This window comes from Colossoma macropomum, unplaced genomic scaffold (genome assembly GCF_904425465.1).
Source record: "Colossoma macropomum unplaced genomic scaffold, Colossoma_macropomum, whole genome shotgun sequence".
Taxonomy (NCBI): Eukaryota; Metazoa; Chordata; class Actinopteri; order Characiformes; family Serrasalmidae; genus Colossoma; species Colossoma macropomum.
This window is the reverse complement of record NW_023494795.1, coordinates 7,123,047-7,141,825: the sequence shown is the minus strand read 5'-3', so window position 1 is coordinate 7,141,825 and position 18,779 is coordinate 7,123,047. Positions and strand designations below refer to the sequence as shown.

The following is an 18,779-nucleotide window of genomic DNA, read 5'->3' as shown; positions in this document are numbered from 1 at the left end:
AGTCAGTGTAAAACTAATTAAATGTAATTCTATGCATAACAATTCATTTTACCATGTATTTATGTAATTACTTTTGAGCAGTATCACAATATGTAATAACCCTCAGCTTCTAAGCGTTGGTGTGGAACATTTATCATGCAATTTCCACATAATATCCACGTAAACCAAGCCTTTAATATGCCGAGATATATTAGAAATGCAATTGTAAAAAGCCGCGCAATTACAGTTTCAACACGGATCACTGTAATCCCTGCTTACGATTTGCTCCCCCCTTCAAAGTAAACTGTAACAGGATGATTACAGAGTTGTTAGTGGAGAGGATTAAAGCTTCTATCTATAAGCCAGATCTGCTTTGTTTGCGGTTCATCTATCTGCAGCAGATTCGCCGAGGCTCTTTGGGGGATAGCGTGCCACGGATCAGGCGGCCACTCGAAAAGCGCTTGGCTCTGCAGGCCGGCTGGGTGCTTGTCGCTTTCAGCTGGTTCAGTAGAACGACAGTGGGCGGGAGGGAGTCACTCTCACGCTTCTGTAAACTGACCGGACTGAATTTTTTTATTCCGCATGTGATGGTATTGAAGGGTTGCTGCCCTACTCCCTAAGGCAGTGTCTGTGGTGGAACTCGAAACATGCGCCGTTTCCCTTCGATAGCCACTCCTGATTACTGTTGTTTATAGATCTGGTCTATTTAACTGGATTATGGCCGCTTAACAAAATGTCAGGTTCTAAATTGAGCAACTAAGGGTGAGCGTCTCTGTAGACATTCTCTATTGAGACGCTGTAGAAACAACGCTTTTCTGGAGCTCTTATGAGAACTTTTGCATGGTTTCCCAAAGGTTGTCATCATATGGTTTAGGACAGATGTATCTGGATTAGCATTATGGAGAAATATAGCCTTTTTTGTAGGGTTACAAATGCAGACATTTTAGCGCTGAAGCCCAGTGTCACCCAAACATTCTGCCCTCCTGAAATGAAATAAATACATCAAACATCAGTTTGAAATTTGTCAGTCAAATCTAAACATCTATCTGACTAATTTTTAAGCAATTATGTGATTTTAAGTAATTATCATGCATCCCTAGTGTACCAGCAGAAAATACTGGCTAAGATAAAAGAGGATAAAAATAACAAATTGCATCTGATTGTCACAAATCAAGCCTGAAATTTCAAGGAATTGCTCACAGATCAGCATAACATAGAGCAAAATAAAGCAGATCATGTAATAACAGAAACTAAATGTAACATAATGTACAGCAACGTAAAGTAGGTGGCTAATATTATACTAGAACTACTTTAATTCTAATTTCCTTAGAATAGTCTATTTTGCACACATTTGCACTGTAATTGATATTTCTTTCTGTTTTTCGTAAAAGAGTTTAACAGAAGCCCTTTTTGTATAAGTCATGATCCTGGCTATGTGTTTCTTCATGTACTGCAGTACAATGTTTGAGCAGTTAGCATTTGGCATGGATATTGTAAAAAAAGTGGTATCCTGGGATAGCATACTTTCAATAATTTTAAGAACTTTTTAGCGCATACTTTCAAGATTTTTCTTTTTTTCATCTGATATACGTTATTGGGAAAGAGCTTTAACAGGACACCAGTGTTTCAGGACCGACTAACAAGACTAAAGTTTTGTCTGCATTTAGTTTCAAGAAATTATTGTCTAATCATTAATGCTTGTATTTAGTGACTGAGCTGAGAACGTGGGGGATGCAGTGCTTATGTAGATCTGGATATCATCAGCATAACAGTGAAATTTAAACATATGATTACGAATGATCTGACCTTGTGGCGAGATGTATAATATGAAAAGCAAGGGTCCAAGGACAGAGCCTTGGGGCACTACCTGAGGAACTGGAGCAGTGGATGACTTTTGATGCTTTATTATGATTAATACCATCTTTATTAGCGCTATAAAAATGTGTTTCCCATTCCATGTCGGCTGTTATTCTTTTCAAAAACCTGTTATATAAAAAACTGTTGCAAATGTACAGCATTTCGGAATTCAACTCTTCAATTGCTCCTGAAAATTGACAGAGATAATCCTTTAGTGGTTCCCCATTCCTATGTAGTCTTAATTGATGTGCTTTATAGATACTAGATAAAAGTGGAAGCAGAGACATATGAAAGCAGTCTGCATGCACAGAGGGGTGAACTGCGCCATGCTTGCGAGCCAATAAGATGCAAAGCCATAACATTTTCATTTGAGAATTCAAACGAGGCAGCAAACCAGCTGCAACAGGTCTAGCTTGGCTGCGAAACAAAGGAACCCTCTAAGGGTGCTGGGACTTCCCCTCTGCGTTCATAATAGGGTTTCTGCGGTGGCTTTAAAAGAATGTCTCATAACAAAACAGCGCTGTAGTAAAAACCAACAGTCGTGCCACCTTATCCTGTGTCACCTCAGCCTGAATCGGAACTGCAGCATCATCATTCCGGCTCAGACACTGAAAACACAGCCAAGGTTCTTTTCCCATGAGAACGTCCCTGCATGCAGGAATACAGGAAACCTGGAACATCCACTGACACCAATATCGATCTGAAATTGTTTGCATAAAAACTACTCGGGTTTAAAATGAGCTATTTTTGAATTGAAGGACTTCAGTTAAGATGAACATATTAAAGTATGATGAACAAACTGCTCAAACACTCTTCTACTCCACAGAACAAGAAGACATGAAGATACATAGAATAGGAAACATAGAATTCTCACTTAAAGTGCAAACGTGTGCAAAATTAGACGATTTAAATAACAGAATTGTATAAGTATTTTGTGTATTTGTTGGGGCAGTCGTGGGCTGGAGGTTAGGGAACCAGCCTTGTGACAGAATCAGATCACTTACATATCGCTGCTATTAAAACAAAACCTTGTATCTCCATTTTGGTAATGTTGCACTTTTTGACATAATGTGAAAGCCCGTCGTCCTTTACATTGTGTGTAAGTTTCATGATGAATGGACTAAAAGAAACAACCCAAAAGGTCATGGGCAGTCATGGGCTGGAGGTTAGGGAACCAGCCTTATGACCCGAAGGTCGCCGGTTTGATCCCCTGGCCCAACAGCATGTGACTGAAGTGCCTGTGAGAAAGGCACCTAACCCCCAACTGCTTCCCAGGCGCTGTGGATAGGGCTGCCCACCGCTCTGGGCAAGTGTGCTCACTGCCCCCTAGTGTGTGTGCTTTCACTAGTGTGTATGTGGTGTTTCACTGCACAGATGAGTTAAATGCATAGGTGAAATTTCCCCATTGTGGGACTAATAAGGGTCACTTAATCAAACGAGTTGGAAAAAGTCTGGTTCCACTGTCTAATTCTGGTCTAATTACTCTGTGTTGGTTCTGATTTCAATTTAGTACAGTACTTAGCCACTTTTAGGCTATATGTGTTGCTGCCATGTGACCTACTTTACTTCATTTACGTTTGTGCTAAAAGTAATTTTGTGATATTTCAGCTTCAGTCTGTTTTAGAATTGGTCTTGCTTTCCTCTGATATCTGATCCAGCATGTTCTGTTGGTAATGACTCAATATCAATATTCGTTATTAGATCAGTGCCATGTCCAAAAAGTGATACTTTGAAATGACTTCATTCAAATGTGTGCCATATTAAAACGGAAAACCACCAACACTATTACCATCAGATAAACAGGAGAAAATCAAGCTGCTTCAGATCTGAAAACATCCACAGGTGTTTCTGTCCATCCTTCCACTGTGAGAGGACGACTCAGCGCTATGGGTCTGAAAAGATGGGTAGCGGTCAAGAAGTCGTTGCTAAGAAAATAAAATAGACACAAAAGACCAGCATTTGCAAATAAAGCAAAAAAGCTGCTGGTGTTCTCAGAACAATGCACTGACCACCCCAGAGTCCAGACCTCAACATCACTGAATGTGTTTGGGGTTATTTGGATGAACTGTGGAAAAATATTTCTGCAGATTTCCTTGAAAAACTGAAAGCAAGTCTCCCAAAAAAGAACAGAAGCTACAATAAAGGCAAAGGTTGAACTCTTTTTTAAATCTCTTATTTAAAAAATTATATTACATTTTAGTTGTTGAGTCTCACTTTTCGACAATGCTACCGTTAAATTGTGTGAATAGTTCATAATGAACTGACCGACAGAAATGGTGAAAACATTTCTTGTAATAAAATATTGTTATTAACATATTGAAAGTTAGAAATGTTTTTCCTTCTCTTGTAAAGTTACCATTTTGGAGATATATTGTTATGAATCATATCTGCTCTCAGCCAGTCAATAAGCATTCAGGAAATACTATCTCGACTAGTTTAATCACAAGTTTACATCATTTGCCTTGCTGAAAACAGTCATGGGTGTGACAAGAAATGGTCATGCCTGACACCGACTGAATCTGAAAGCGGCACAGCAGATGAAAGGAATGACTCACGAGACACTCCAGAGGGTAAATTCTACAGCTTTCCCTCTACAGCGCACCGACTCTGCCACACAAGCTGTCTGGCTTGAGCTCACCCACTAAGTTCCTAATCGGCCCATTTAAAAAGTCCCTAGCCCACCCTGCCTCTGAGCACCGGGCTTTTATGGACAACACCTATTGAGGGGGTTGTAATATGTGGCGCGCACACACACGGGCGGTTTACTCCCCTTTGATCTGAGCTGCATGTGCTCCGTTATGCCATTTGAGGTCCTGTCTGGCCTCCAATGAAAGAATTTATTATTTCTATGATCACTCCTTTAACTTTATATATGTTTCCCATGCAGCTCTTTACGGCCGGCATTTAACTACTCTAGTAAATAGACACAAATGCCCACAGGCTGTCCAATTAAACACCTTGAATGAATTAAGGCAATAAGCTGGTGTTGTGTTCAGGAAAGCAAATAGTTGCGTAAAGTCTAGCTCTGGTTTTTGACTCACATGCTAACATGATCTGAGCAGACTGAGCAGGTCTGAGCAGAAGGTTGAGCTTGTTTTAGAAAGTAAATGCCATAAAGTTTATCACACTTTGAAGTTTGCAGACAATGAAATTCAGGTTTAGGAAGGCAGGCAAGAAAAACATCACAGTAAAAGTAGCCTTGTAAGCTGGGAGTTTAAGAATTACTTTTAACGGCTTAAAGGTGTCAGTGAGTAGTTTTTGTAGTTGTTCTTAAAACCACACTATGTAAGTTTTGGTGGATTTGGAGAACTCTCTGATAGATATACATACCTAGATGCCGCGTTGGGTCCAGTCAGGCACGTCAACAGACAGTACCATTACAGAGCAGCAGTTTAAGAAAGATACTGTCCAAAATTACACTATTTAAAGAATATCACACTCAGAAAGTGGGATAGGATTATATAACGGAGGGAACGCAGCGATCCACACTCATGTTAGTGTGATGTGTATTGTTTGTGTGATGTTTATGTATAGATATGGTCGTGTGGTTGGTGAAGCACTGAGAACCTGTTGATGTGATTGTTTTTCCTCTGGTTTTATATGAAGCTTATTTCATTTAATAGTCTATTCAGGGGGTCTTAACTTTATGTAGTAGTTATTTATTTACAGTGATGGTTAAAGCTTTGTAGCGGTAAGTTATAACATTACTTAATCTGTGTAGATATTCATAATAGATTAACAGCAGCACCTTCTTACACAAACCTGAAGTCAGATTCTTATTTGCCAGCATCTTGTTCGAATTTTCCCGTTCCACCTTAAATGGTGCAGCTTCAGGCACCAGAAAGTGACTGATGCAGCTTTTAAGGTGGAACATGAAAACTTGAACAGGAAGCTGGCGAATAGGAATCTGACTTCAGCTTCGTCCTTCTTACTGTGTTTTGGGGTGTTTATTTTATTTTTATGTGTATTAAGATTAGAGGTGATTCACACATTGATGGATTTGCTGATGTGTATGATTGTGTTTCTCGCGCTAAACTCGGTTTTTAACGTCAGGTGCAGACTGAATACTTTCCTGCTGGTCTGGACGGATAATTAGCACGATCAGTTATTAAAGAAATAAAAGCTACCGAGAGCAGATCCGTGCAGCCCAGATTAATCTGTGTCTGAGGATTATAACAAAACAGATTTGGTGAAAATCGGTTGAGTAACAAGGAAGCTGTGGCCGAATTAATCCTGAGACTCTTCGTCTCTCAGTACAAGTGGATTTGTTCACAAGCGGACCTCTCCAACATGGTGAAGGTGCAGATGTATCGCCTCACATAGAGAATAACAGGCAACGTGGCATCTAGGTATGGATATCCACACAACATGCAGACCCCTCACCAAGCGCATGAATGTGATGATTGCAAGCGCATTGAAAGAGTTTTCAAAATGAACTCATGTTGGTTTACTTACAGTGAAAAAGAGATGAATTTACTCGGCTCAAAATAAAATATTTTACATCAACAGTTACTAAAGTAAGGCAACTAAAAGATTAAACTGTGCTGAGGTAATATGGCCTATTTTATTCATGTGGAAATTATGTGAACATTTGATTGAAGAAAAATGTATTAAATCTCTTTCTGACATTTAGGTTAGGATTACACTGTTAGAAATAAAGGTTCTGTTCAGGTACATTTTCCTTCATCAAGGTACAAACAATATAAATGTTCCCTCAAAGGTACTACAGTGGTTTTAAGGTCTGATTGTGAACCTTAAATAAGTTTTTCCAGGTGAAAAGTTCGTATTTGTACCTTTTCATAACCGAATGTTTTAAAACAGAACAGTAAAATAAAAGCCTGGAGGCGAGACGGGGTGTGTGGAGTCAGTACAGCTTAGAACATATCATTTCAGTGGATTATGGTTCAGTTATGTTCCCTGACTAAAGGTACTGAGACGAACCCTTGAGGGGCCCTGCCCCACTGACACTTTAGTACCTTCATTTCTGAGAGTGTAGGGTTATCCATGTCAACAAAAGTCTGTTGTCAGACTGCCCCCTTTGTGTACCCTGAATGAAATCTATGTTGTCATTCTGAGCGTTCAGGAAATCTATAGCTCAATGACCTCTATCCTCTCTACACTGCCTTCACACGTACAGTAATTCTGAGAAAGTCATGTGATGGTGGGTTTAATGTGCAGAGTCCTTTAGCAGCGGACACGGTGGGCACCCTCAACCCAGACAACTCCCATGACAACTCACCACCCCTCTCCACCCCATCCCACCAGCCCTTTGGCATTGCACTGATAAACTCTCAACGGCTAACAAAACACAGAGAACTGGAGTAATCTGGTTTAAACTGCTCGAGGTTGGATCCAGGGCACTAACACACACACAGACACACACACACAGACACACACACAGACAGATATCTCAGGCTGACATCAGTCTGTGCTTGGCACTGCAGTGCTGGAGTCTCACTATTGTAACCTAGCAGCCCTACATACTGTCATGTTGCTGCTTCTATACAGTCATAGGTTACAGTAAAGAAGGAAATAGAGAGAGAGGGAGAGAGAGAGAGAGAGAAAGAGAGAGAGAAATGGCCATGAGTAAATAAAACACTAACAAACACTAACATACCATGTAAATGAGATAATAGAGGAACGAACATCATGTTGTGCTGCGTTATGGGATCATTCTGCCATATGGACAGGGTTTGTTCTTTGTTTACATGCTAAAAATACTCAAAATCACTGTGGGAGCTTAAAGAGATCGCTGTTTTATTGTGGTTTTTTCAGGCTTGTCATGCTTTAAAAGTTAATCAAACGAGAAGACGAAGTCTCTTATATATAGAATTTTCTATCTGCTTTCCTTGGTTTTGCTCTGATCTTTAATCTGGTAGCCACTTAGATCCAAAAGTTAGTCAGTTCTCACAAAATATTTCCGAGTCCATGGACTACAGACCTGCCAAAATCAAAAAAGCAGGTAGGAAAGGAAGATTCATTTAACTATTCAGAACCAGCCTAGACTGACTAACCCTGCCAAAATAGTAGAGCACCAATAAGACACTGGGTCATGATATCATGTTTCCAAGCCCTATAAATACATTTACATGCACTTCCATGGTTCAATATTAGTCTAACTAATATTGGGGGTATTTCACAAAGCAGGATTTCTCAGTTAGTGTGATTAAAAAACACTCCTAGTGGACGATTCTCGACTTTTGGCTTACGTTGTCCAGCTTACTGAGAAGTCCTGCTTTGTGTAATATCCCCCTAGTCTAATTAAGATATGATCATGTAAACAGCACGCTTTGATCACCATGGTCTGAATAAGGTCCTACTGACCTAAGCTAAGCCCAATTAAAAAGGCCATTTGAGGTAGATCCGAATGTGTAAATACTTAGATCACTTCACTGAATCTCGGGAGCTTTTATGACATTTTGGGCACTTTCTGCAGTAGCACACGTGAAGTGATACCTTGACACCCAAACAAACATGAGTGACAAAGGCAAAAAGGATTTTGCAAGGAGAAATATGTTAAACATATTTTTCAGAAATATACATCATATGTTGATGGAAGGACAAAAAAATGAATGCTGATTTATTCAAACAGCAGGAAACTCATGTAACACTGCATTATGAAGGGGGTGTTTCATGTTTAGTTAAGTCACACTATGCTATCTGTAAACAGATCTACATAAAAATGGACTTGACCTTTATATAACAGTATAAATGTCTTGGTTCGGTCCAAGAACTTAGTCTATTGTATACAACCTGGTTTCCAAAAAAGTTGGGACGCTCTGCAAAATGTAAATAAAAACAGAATGCATTGATGTGTACTATGTGAATATGTAAACCCTATATTTAATTGAAAGTAGTACAAAGACAACTAAACAAATTTTATTGTTTTTTGAAAAATATATGCCCATTTGGAATTTGATGCCAACAACACATTTAAAAAGGTGGGACGGGGGCCTGTTTACCACTGTGTTTCATCACCTCTGTAAGAACTGAGGAGACACTGCTGTAGTTTTGAAAGTGAAATGTTTTCCCGTTCTTGTTTTATATATGATTTCAGCTGCTCAACAGTTCAGGGTCTCCTCTGTCGTTTTTTTGGTTCATGATGTGGCAACTGTTATCAGTTCACAGGTCTGGACTGCAGGCAGGTCAGTTTAGCACCTGGACTGTTTTAATATGGAGCAATGCTGTTGTAATACATACAGAACATGGTTTGTCATTGTCTTGCTGAAATAAGCAAGATCTTCCCTGAAAAAGACGTTGTCTTGATGGCAGCTCCAAAACATGTATATATCATGCATTAATGGTGCCTTCACAGATGTGCACATCACCCATGCCATCTGCACTAATGCTCCCTTATACTATCATGAATACTGGCTTTTGAACTGTGCACTGATAACAAGCTGAGCGGTGCCTCTCCTCTTTAGACCGGAGGATGCAGCACCCTTGATTTCTAATAAGAATTCCACATGTTGATTTGTCGGGCCACAGGTCACTTTTCCACTTCCCTTCAGTCCATTTTAAATGAGCTCAGGCCCAGAGTTGCTGGTGGCGTTGTTTCAGGATCCTGTTTATATTTGGTTTCTTCTTTGCATTTTAGAGTTTCAACTTGCATTTGTGGAAGCAACAAACTGTTTTCACAGACAGTGGTTTTCAGAAGTGTTTCTGAGCCCATGCAGTGATTTCCACTACAGAAACATGTCTGTTTTTAATGCAGTGCCGCCTGAGATCCCCAAAGATCACGGCCAGCAAATACTGCTTTTCGGCCTTGTCCCTTACATACAGAGATTTCTCTGGAATTTCTGAATCTTTTAAAGATATTACACACCGTAGATGATGAAATCCCCAAGTTCTTTGCTATTTTACATTGAGAATTGTTATTCTTGAATTGTTGAACTATTTGCCTGTGCAGTTTTTCACAGAGTGATAAACCCCTCCTCATCTTTACCTCTGAAAGACTCAGCCTCTCTAGGATGCTCTTTTTATACCCAATCATAATACAGACCTGTTGCCAATTGACCTTTACCAGTCTTTTGTTTCCCCTGTTTCCTTTTTTAGAAACATGGTGCTGGCATCAAATTCAAAATGGGAAAATATTTCTCAAAAAGCAATAAAATTTCTCAGTTTTCAACATTTGATATGTTGTCTTTATACTATTTACAATGGAATATAAGGTTTAAATGATTTGCACATCATTGCATTTTTATTTACGTTTTGCACAGCGTCCCAAATTTTTTGGAAACGAGTTGGTAAACAGAGTATGTGAGAACTATGGGTGTGTATGTTTGTGAGGAGATGGTATAAATATGAAGACATGGAGAGATATGAAGAGATGATCAGCGCATTGTTTCACTGCCATTACTTGTGTAACTGTTGGATTATACTGTAAAATGTTATGCTCTTGAGGACAAAATGAATGGGATTAGTCCACGGGTGTGATAACAGATCAACAGATGGTCTACCGCACTGAAATCCCATTGTGCCAGACACAGTGCCCATCGCAATGCACTGGCTATGAGTGCTGGCAAGTATTTAGCAGAACATACTGTCATTAGCCTCCTATATAAATCCCTAGATAGCAAATATCAATGGTAGATTCAAGTTCAGAGTCAGTAATAATGCTATCTGGATTAAAAATCAATCATCTACAGAAATCCCATTGTCTTATGGGCAGTTCTATGAGAAAATACCATGAGGATTTCACCACATTGTAAATGGGGAAAAGAAACTGGTGGAAAATTAGTGGTCACATGACCTGCTGAATTCTGGATAAGGAAGTGAATTTGATCGTGTTTAAAAACAGGCTTTAAAGTCTGTCGTTCTGTGAGCAGTGGCAAAAAACAAGGGCTCCAACTGGAAAAATGAGCTGCTCTCTCAACCTGCGTCATTCATTTATTACAAAACACCAAGCTGTATGAACACGAATTCACTGCTAAAAGAAGTGTAGCAATATAACACACTATATCATAAATATGAAGCACTCAGTTTAATACTGGTTATATTACATAACGTACAGTAAAAAATTAAACAAGCAAGCCCACAATGAGGCCAGATCCTCCCTCCTCTGAGAATATCCCTTCATCTTTTCCTGAAAATTGGGCAGACAAGAAAAGCACAGTCCTTGCTCTGGGCTAATATATTAGCTTGTGGCTAGCACATTATTAAAAAATACTGTACTTTTAAAATGCTGAATGTTCTAATATACTGGAAAGGGAAACATTCACATATCAGCATATGGCAGAATTTATTTTTACTGAAAAATACACTGAATCGAGACACCACCATACTGCAGGGTTGAGGGAAATAGGGGAGTTGGGGGGGGCGGGGGGCTGCAGCATTCCCAGATTTCAGGACTGTTCAGGATTTCAGTACTATTAACCTGATTGGTTGGCACTCAGCTTATTTGCATGTAGTTCATCCAGTAAGAGATGAACAAGAAAACCTTGTATCTCTAAAATGGTAACTTTACAGGAGAAGGAAAAACACACTTTACCTTTAATGTAAGTCAATGGAACCAGACTTTTTACCAAGTCATTTTGGGTCGTTTCTTTTAGTCCATTCATCATGAAATTTACACATAATGTAAAGGGCAACAGGATTTTCAAATTATGTCAAAAACTAAAAAGTGTCAAAAATGGAGATTGCTGGCTGAACCCGCGGGGAGTAAAAGTGTGGAGGTGCTGTGTCCTTCACTCTGTTCTCCTCCTACATGGCCTGCTGTTAGTGTGTCTGTGTGTGTATGTGTTTGTGTGTGTGTGTGTGTCTGTGTGTGTGTGTGTGTGAGGGTGGACAACATGGACAGGCTGCTGACTGGCTACAGCTGCTAAAGGAGAACCCTACACTGGACACTTGTGATATTTTAAACATCTGGTATTTTTACATAAATTGCTATGACTGTATTGATTTAAAAACAATAATGTGGTGGATCCACTAGACCACTGAGTAACACACACATCAACACCACACAAGGGTTAAGTACAAGCTTCCATTGCTTAGCTACATTAGCCTCATAGCTCCAGTGCTATACTGAAGAAGCAAACTTTAGGCACCAAAGACGTCTTAGTTGACTGATTATATGTGGGTTAAGCAGATGACTGTGTTGATAAGTTTTCTGACAAACTCGTCTGTGGAACAAATGAAATAACGGTGAATAACACTGCATTAGAAGCAGTTCTCACCTTGGCCGTTGGAGCAGTAGATCCACTTCTCCTTGATTTGTGCAGGGGAGCTGGGCTTCTTGTGAATGGCTTTCTCCATGATGCTGCTGGGGTCCTGCCTGGGACCCTTCTTGAGCACCCGTGAGCTGCGTTTGATGCTGCACACCACAATCACCACCAGCACCAGAAGCAGCAGTAACACAATCATCCAGGGCAGGTGCTCGTTGATGTCGAAGTGCTTGTGCATACTGGGCCGCGGCGAGCCTCTCCTGATGGGCCTGTAGGCCAAACCCTGGCCCTTGGCCTCCGACAGACTCTCCATGGCCCTCTGATTAGTAGGCTGGTAGTTGCTTGATGGGGGGTGTTTGCGGTGCCTCCTCAGAGGATCCTGGGTAGTAGCACTCAGGGTCTCTGCGTCTTCCTGGCTGGCCTCTGAGATGCTCGTGGGCGTGGCAACGTCTGCGAAGCCCCAGGCCATTTGTGGACTGCTGGGAGGCTGCGCTGCTAAGTCTGTGACGGCTGTTGATGGCCAGGCTGAAGTAGCCTCTGCAGGCACTGTGAGAGACAAGGCAGAAACAGAGAGAGACAGAGAGAGAGAGATGTAATGGGGACACTGTGGGCGGGTGAGAAAGATAAAGAGAATTAAATGCACTCCTAAAGATGCGCTTAACCCAGACAACAAAACAGAAGGGAGAATATCTGACACGGTAATCCCAGCCGCCAGCAAGCTGCCACGCGGGGTTAGAGGCAAAGTGGAGCTTTGCTAGGCTGCTTCCAGCTGTGCGGCGTCGCCAACATAATCTCCCACGCCATGTACTGAAGTGATTGCTCCTCTAGCTGCTTCAGGGGACTTTCTTCCCTATAAACCGAAGTTAATCTTAACTTTGAGACTTTGTAACTATTTTATGAACCTCTCAAGAAGATTAGATGCTAAAGGCCTGGAACGTAAATCAGTGTCACCAAGATCTACATCACTGTTCAAAAGTTTGCAATCACAGGTCAAACGTTTGGAACCATTTTCATTGCAGAAAAATGCATAAAATGTTTGCAATACATTAGTCATGTGCAACTTGTCCTGTGCAGCTTTCCAATAATTAGCCGAAAGCTATGAAGCTGTAAAATGAAGACATTTTGAATGCATCCAGAATGATTAATAGAGACGTAGATGATTCTAAAATGACTGAAAAAGCTGTTTGGCGTCGGGAATGAAGTCCTAATAAAATGAATATCCAGAATGACAAAAGATGAAGTGGAAAACTTAGAAAGAAATAATAACAAAAAATAAAAAATAGCTAAACAGCAAATTACAGTATAGGATTTATCATATAATAAATTCCAAAATACTCTTAATAAGGTAGGTAGGTAGGTAGGTAGGTAGGTAGGTAGATAGATAGATAGATAGATAGATAGATAGATAGATAGACACTTTACTGATCCTGAAGCAAATTTAGCAATTGAATAAATATTGAATAAGGCATCTAAAAATAACTGTTGGTGTATATAACATTTAAATATACGTTATTATGGTATATAAAATAACAAAACATGTTAATATGACACGTGAAGTGATTCCAAACTTTTGAACAGCACTGTGAACTTTTAAAAGAAACATACCACTGAAATGGTAACTTTATATAACTTTAATATATGTCAAAATATTCTTTTAAATCATTTAAGACCATTTCTGTTGGTCCATTTGGCATGAAATGTTCACACAACAGTAAAAAGCAGCTGGTTATGTTTTGTTATGAAGCGATTATATTTTTAAAAGGCAACAAAACAGGTTTATTTCTAATAGTACTTCAGAAATATTAACTATCTGTCCCTTGTGGATTACTGAGACTTACAAGGACTTTAGGGAAAGCTGATGATCCACATCAACAACATTCATTAGACCTTGCAGACTGTTGTAGCTGGCAAGATACCACGCTGCATGTAAATCCACCCACAAACAAGACTTGCTACTACTAGTGATCTGAGCAGAGTGTTATACAAACCATTGATGAACACTAGCCTCATGCTGAATCTATCTTTATGTTATAGCTATATACTCCTAGATACTCCTCAGGCCAACAAAAAAACGATTAAACAACAACACAGACCTCTCTCAGCTGTTCTTTTACCCAGACTAGCTTACTGAAAGTGACAATGTTGGAAGAAAATGGAACAAAGACCTTTGCAAGAAGAAGCGAATCCCACCGATGAGCCAAATCTCAACTTACCAAAGCAAGCAGGGGCTGTCCAGTAAAGAAAATATTGCCTCAAGCAATTCTCAACTGTTCGAAAAAGCCTCCAGACTTTCCCAAACTACATAACGAAATGCCCTCACACAACTGTTTCCTCATCTCTGCTAAAAGTCTTTAACTTCTTTGAGATACTGGGGGGTCGGGTGGTGATCAGAATAACAAAGGCTCCTAACGATCGCACTTCACACTTTGGGTCTCCTCCCCTAACTGACACTCCACAGACTACCTTGTCCTCCACCTCCTGCTAATAATGCCATAATGTCGTGCCTCCAGTCCACTCTTTCATTGTCTGGTCCACCCAATTCATCAAAGAACAGGATGTTTTCAGACAGAACTGCAGCTGGATCTGACCTGTGATGACCTGTATGTTGCTTTCAGGTGTTTGCAGTCAAGGACTGACTGAACGTAACATTTAATTGCCAAAGAATGGCAGCAATCATCTCGATGCACTGTATACACTCAATCTACAATCAGGGGGTAGCTGAATTTGATTGTCCACAGTTTTTCATTAAAATTTCTCTTGTTCTGCATTATTCAGTAGATGAGATGTAAACAAAGTCATTCGGAGTGGTTTGATATGAATTGATGCATTGTAGAGAAACTTAGAGACTCATGTTTCTTTACAGTGGTGGTGATAGGAAGCAGAGGTTATGGTGTCTACAATGCAAATATTACCATTTTATTTACTATCCAAACTGACCAATGAACCTAAAGTTGAAAATAAAATAGTGGTCAATCTGAAAAAAAAGTCTATTTAGGAACTATTTTGCCTTATAACACCTATATAGACACCTCCCCCATGAATGAACGTTAAAAATGTTTCAGGTCAGGTCGAAACCTTATCTCTACTATCTATAAAACTATTGGTAAACAGTCTTACAGACACCACACATCTTATTCATAACCATTTAGTGTAATGACCTTCTGTGATGTAGCTTTTAGGAGCATTAAACACTTTGGACATTTGGTTGCTTTTATCCCCATTTTGGACATTTCTGACTCTTTAGGTTCACATCAAACCATTTTAAATGCACCCGTTAATGTTATCTTGTTATCTTAATTATTGAATTAGACAAGTTTTTGAATAATTGTTGGACTTCACCTTTAAATATTTCATGGTTAGTTACAGGAAAAATGGCATAACAGTTTACATCACTGGTGTCTTTCACTTGTTTACATGCCATGAATTAAAAAACAGCTACACTGCTGTCATGCTTGGTGCTCAAAAACATGCTTGAATACTGTAAACATCTTACTGCAGGTTTCACCATCCCATGTTGAGACAATGGTAATGAAATGCATTGTGGGTATTGTTCCTTTACCACTTAGCAGCATCAATGGGCGGTTTCTACTGCAATAACAACAGAACACTGCAATGGCTCGTTTAGTGCCATTGTAATACAGCGATCTCCCTCTAAAGCAGTGGATTGGTCAGCAATTTACTGTTCACAGTTTTTCCCTAATCTCAGATGTAGTCAACCAGCCTACACAGTTTTGGTGTCCAAAATTCTTTAGTTTTGCACAAGAACTACAAGGTTAATGTAGCCAACCAGTACTTTAAGCTGACATTACAAACTAAAAAACGAACAGAAGTATTCTGCATAAAAACAGGAGCAGCCATACAGAAGCCTTTCTTACTTTTAGCCATTTGTAGATGACAGCCCTGCTGAAAAAAACAGCACAAATGGAATGCATGCTGGTCCAAGAAGGTCTAAGCTGGTCTAGTGCTGGTTTAGTTGGTCAACCAGCGTTACCAGCGTCCAAAACAAAACAAATGCTGTTTTTTTTAGCAGGCAGTTTGTCATACAATGTCAGAAACCACATAAGCAAGTCTGAGAGCACTTAACAACTCGACACAGTTTGGTGGTGAGTTAAGCGTCAACGTTTTAAGCTTCATTTAAGCTTCAATGTTTTGTTAGCTACATTAAATGTTAGATACTTTAGCTTGAAGCTCCAGAGCAAAACTATAAAGAAATTCAGACCAAACAGTCCTTAACTAACCGACTACTTTTAAGAGAAAAATCTGATTTTTTACTGTACAAATGCTGTTTACTAAATGCATTAATGGGGTGATTCCATGATTTGGGTGCCATTTAGCAGACATCCTTGCAAATCTTAAAAATTAAGGTTTATTTTTTCATTGTCCAACCTGAAACACACATTTAACTATTTAAAAATAGGATAACACATCTTAGAAACTCAATCTTATTTTTCATTGCTGACCGTGGCTTAAATGAGTGACAGGGTTGAGTTTTTTTTTTTCTTTAGCAGAGAATTATCAAATGCACAAAACGTGGTTAACCATCAAATGCACCTAGAATCAGTCAGCTATTAAACCATCAGATTCCTTTCCATCGTGATATCAACTCATCAGGAAAACATAAAATACCGTTAGTGGCTACTGGACACCACCAGGAACCAACAGAAACGTTTAATGGTTTCTAAGATTTTGTTTTAGTAGAGTAGCATCCATGCTAATGATATGAGGACATTAAGTACATTTGCTTGATTTACTGACTTGAAAAGGATTAGCTACAGCGAATGATAGCTCACATTTATTAATTCAATAATTTACTTTTAATCTATCTTTCAAAATCATCTAGTCAGTCAATATCACAATAACACTGAAAGTAAAGACAAAAGACTCAGAGAACAGACTTTTCTTCTTCCTATGGTCTTCAGGAACTGTATATTATTTGTATGATATTCTGTACAGGTGAATGTGTTCAGGTAATAGACTTGAATGAATGTTAATTTTCATGATCTATAATGGACACACTTGTGAAACTACGTTTAGAATGTTTGTTGTCTACTTTATATAGATATTTGTAAATGTAATATCAGTGGGACATAAATGGCACCCGAATCATGGAATCACCCAGCGAGATCTCCTGAGACAAAAGATATATTTAGATATATTCGCAGAGCTGCTAATGCTAGCTCGAGCTTTCTCCTGAGCCATGATGATAATCTGATGAGATGAGTCAATTGTATCAATTAATGGCCTGTAATGTTGTATCCAGCTTTTTCTAAGCAATCAAAATTTAATCATAGATCGTATGACATTTCAAGCAACGTTGGATAAAGTCGTCCTGCTTGGCGCAAAGAAATATTATATCTAATGACACTAAGTGGCAGATCTCGCTCTGCTGCTGGTGCCTTTCCACTCTTACCTCTCTGTGCTGAGCCAGTGGCGGCGTGTGTGGACGGGGAAGCTGAGGCCGGGCTTGATGGCAGCACTCCACACACACTGTCCCTCTTCTCAGTGCCTTTGAGCACCAGCGGCAGCCCTTGCGTCCGGCAGTCCGTATGCGGCCGGCACTTCTCCGTGTTTGAGTCCACGTCAGAGAAGGTGCCCCGCGCACATTTGCGGCAGCGCACGTCTTCCGTGTCGCTTCCCTGCTTCCGGACACCCCAGCCAGGAGGGCACTGCGAGTGGGGACGGCACTCGCCCCCCTGAGCAAAAGTGCCTGATGGACAGGCACAGGTCCGGTCCGAAGTAGCCGTGCAGGGGGTCTTCTCAATGAAAGGTGCCTCGCAGGGTCTCTGGCAGTGGTGGCATTGCTGCACACCGTTCTCACCCCGCGTGAATGTTCCCTCTGGGCAGCGGCTGCACTCACGCACGCTGGTTTCCGTGCAGTGGGACGACACGTAGGTGCCCCCCGGGCACTTGTCGCACACCAACTGGCTGCCGGTGGCTGGATCGATGTGGCGGTATTGGCGGGCCGACAACGGCCCCTTTGTAGCAAGGGCGCTGGGGGTTAAGGCCTGGATATCACCGACCAGTGCATACAGCAGCTAAAGAAAGAAGCCAATAAAGCACATTGAAAAACATTGACACTACAGTCAAATCAGCAATGAAAAGAGGCAGTGGGCAGGAAAGGCTGGACAACCTACGAAGGGTTTTGCTCTACTAAAATGATTCTTATTTTACATACTTGATAAGAACACTGTGCGGTCAATAACACAAAGAAGGTCTAGAAAACCTGTGGATGTCGCTATGTCCATCAAACTTTCAGCTCAGGCCACCAGTTAGCAGCTCTACCAGACTACGAAAGTCAGTAGCACAGAAAAAAATTTAAGCACACAGAGAAGTACAGAAAAAATATGGATGTAGGGCAATTTCTGAAATCATATGGACAGTAATCAACCCAGGGAAATCTTTTAGCCCCTGGTTATTTAAGCAGCAGATTTTCATGTCCAATAAAGGAGAAGGCTTGAGCGACTGAGGCTATACTATGTAAGTGTGCAAGTGTGCTCACTGCCCCCTATTGTGTGTGTTCACTAGTGTGTATGTGGTGTTTCACTGCATGGATGGGTTAAATGCAGAGGTGAAATTTCCCCATTGTGGGACTAATAAGGGTCAGTTAATCTTAATCTTAATCTTAATCTAATCTAATCTTGCCCTGTGAAGGACTGGCGACCTGTCCAGGGTGTATCCTGCCTTTCACCCAATGACAGCTCACCCAATGGCACCCCACCGCAAGCCAGAAGGATAAGCGGTTTAGATGATGTGTGTGTGTGTGTGTGTGTGTGTGTGTGT

At 40.4% G+C, this 18,779-nt stretch overlaps 1 protein-coding gene across 1 annotated transcript in view; it reads right to left on the bottom strand.

Moving 5' to 3' along the window:
- Nucleotides 1–18,779, bottom strand: part of tnfrsf21 (tumor necrosis factor receptor superfamily, member 21) — a 55,214-nt gene that overhangs the window by 20,758 nt on the left and 15,677 nt on the right. Inside the window, exons 2-3 of the mRNA XM_036581306.1 lie at nucleotides 17,410–18,034; nucleotides 12,012–12,545 (exon numbers count right to left, since the gene is read on the bottom strand). Coding sequence (XP_036437199.1) covers nucleotides 12,012–12,545; nucleotides 17,410–18,034 — 1,159 coding nt within the window. The remainder of the gene's footprint in view (nucleotides 1–12,011; nucleotides 12,546–17,409; nucleotides 18,035–18,779) is intronic.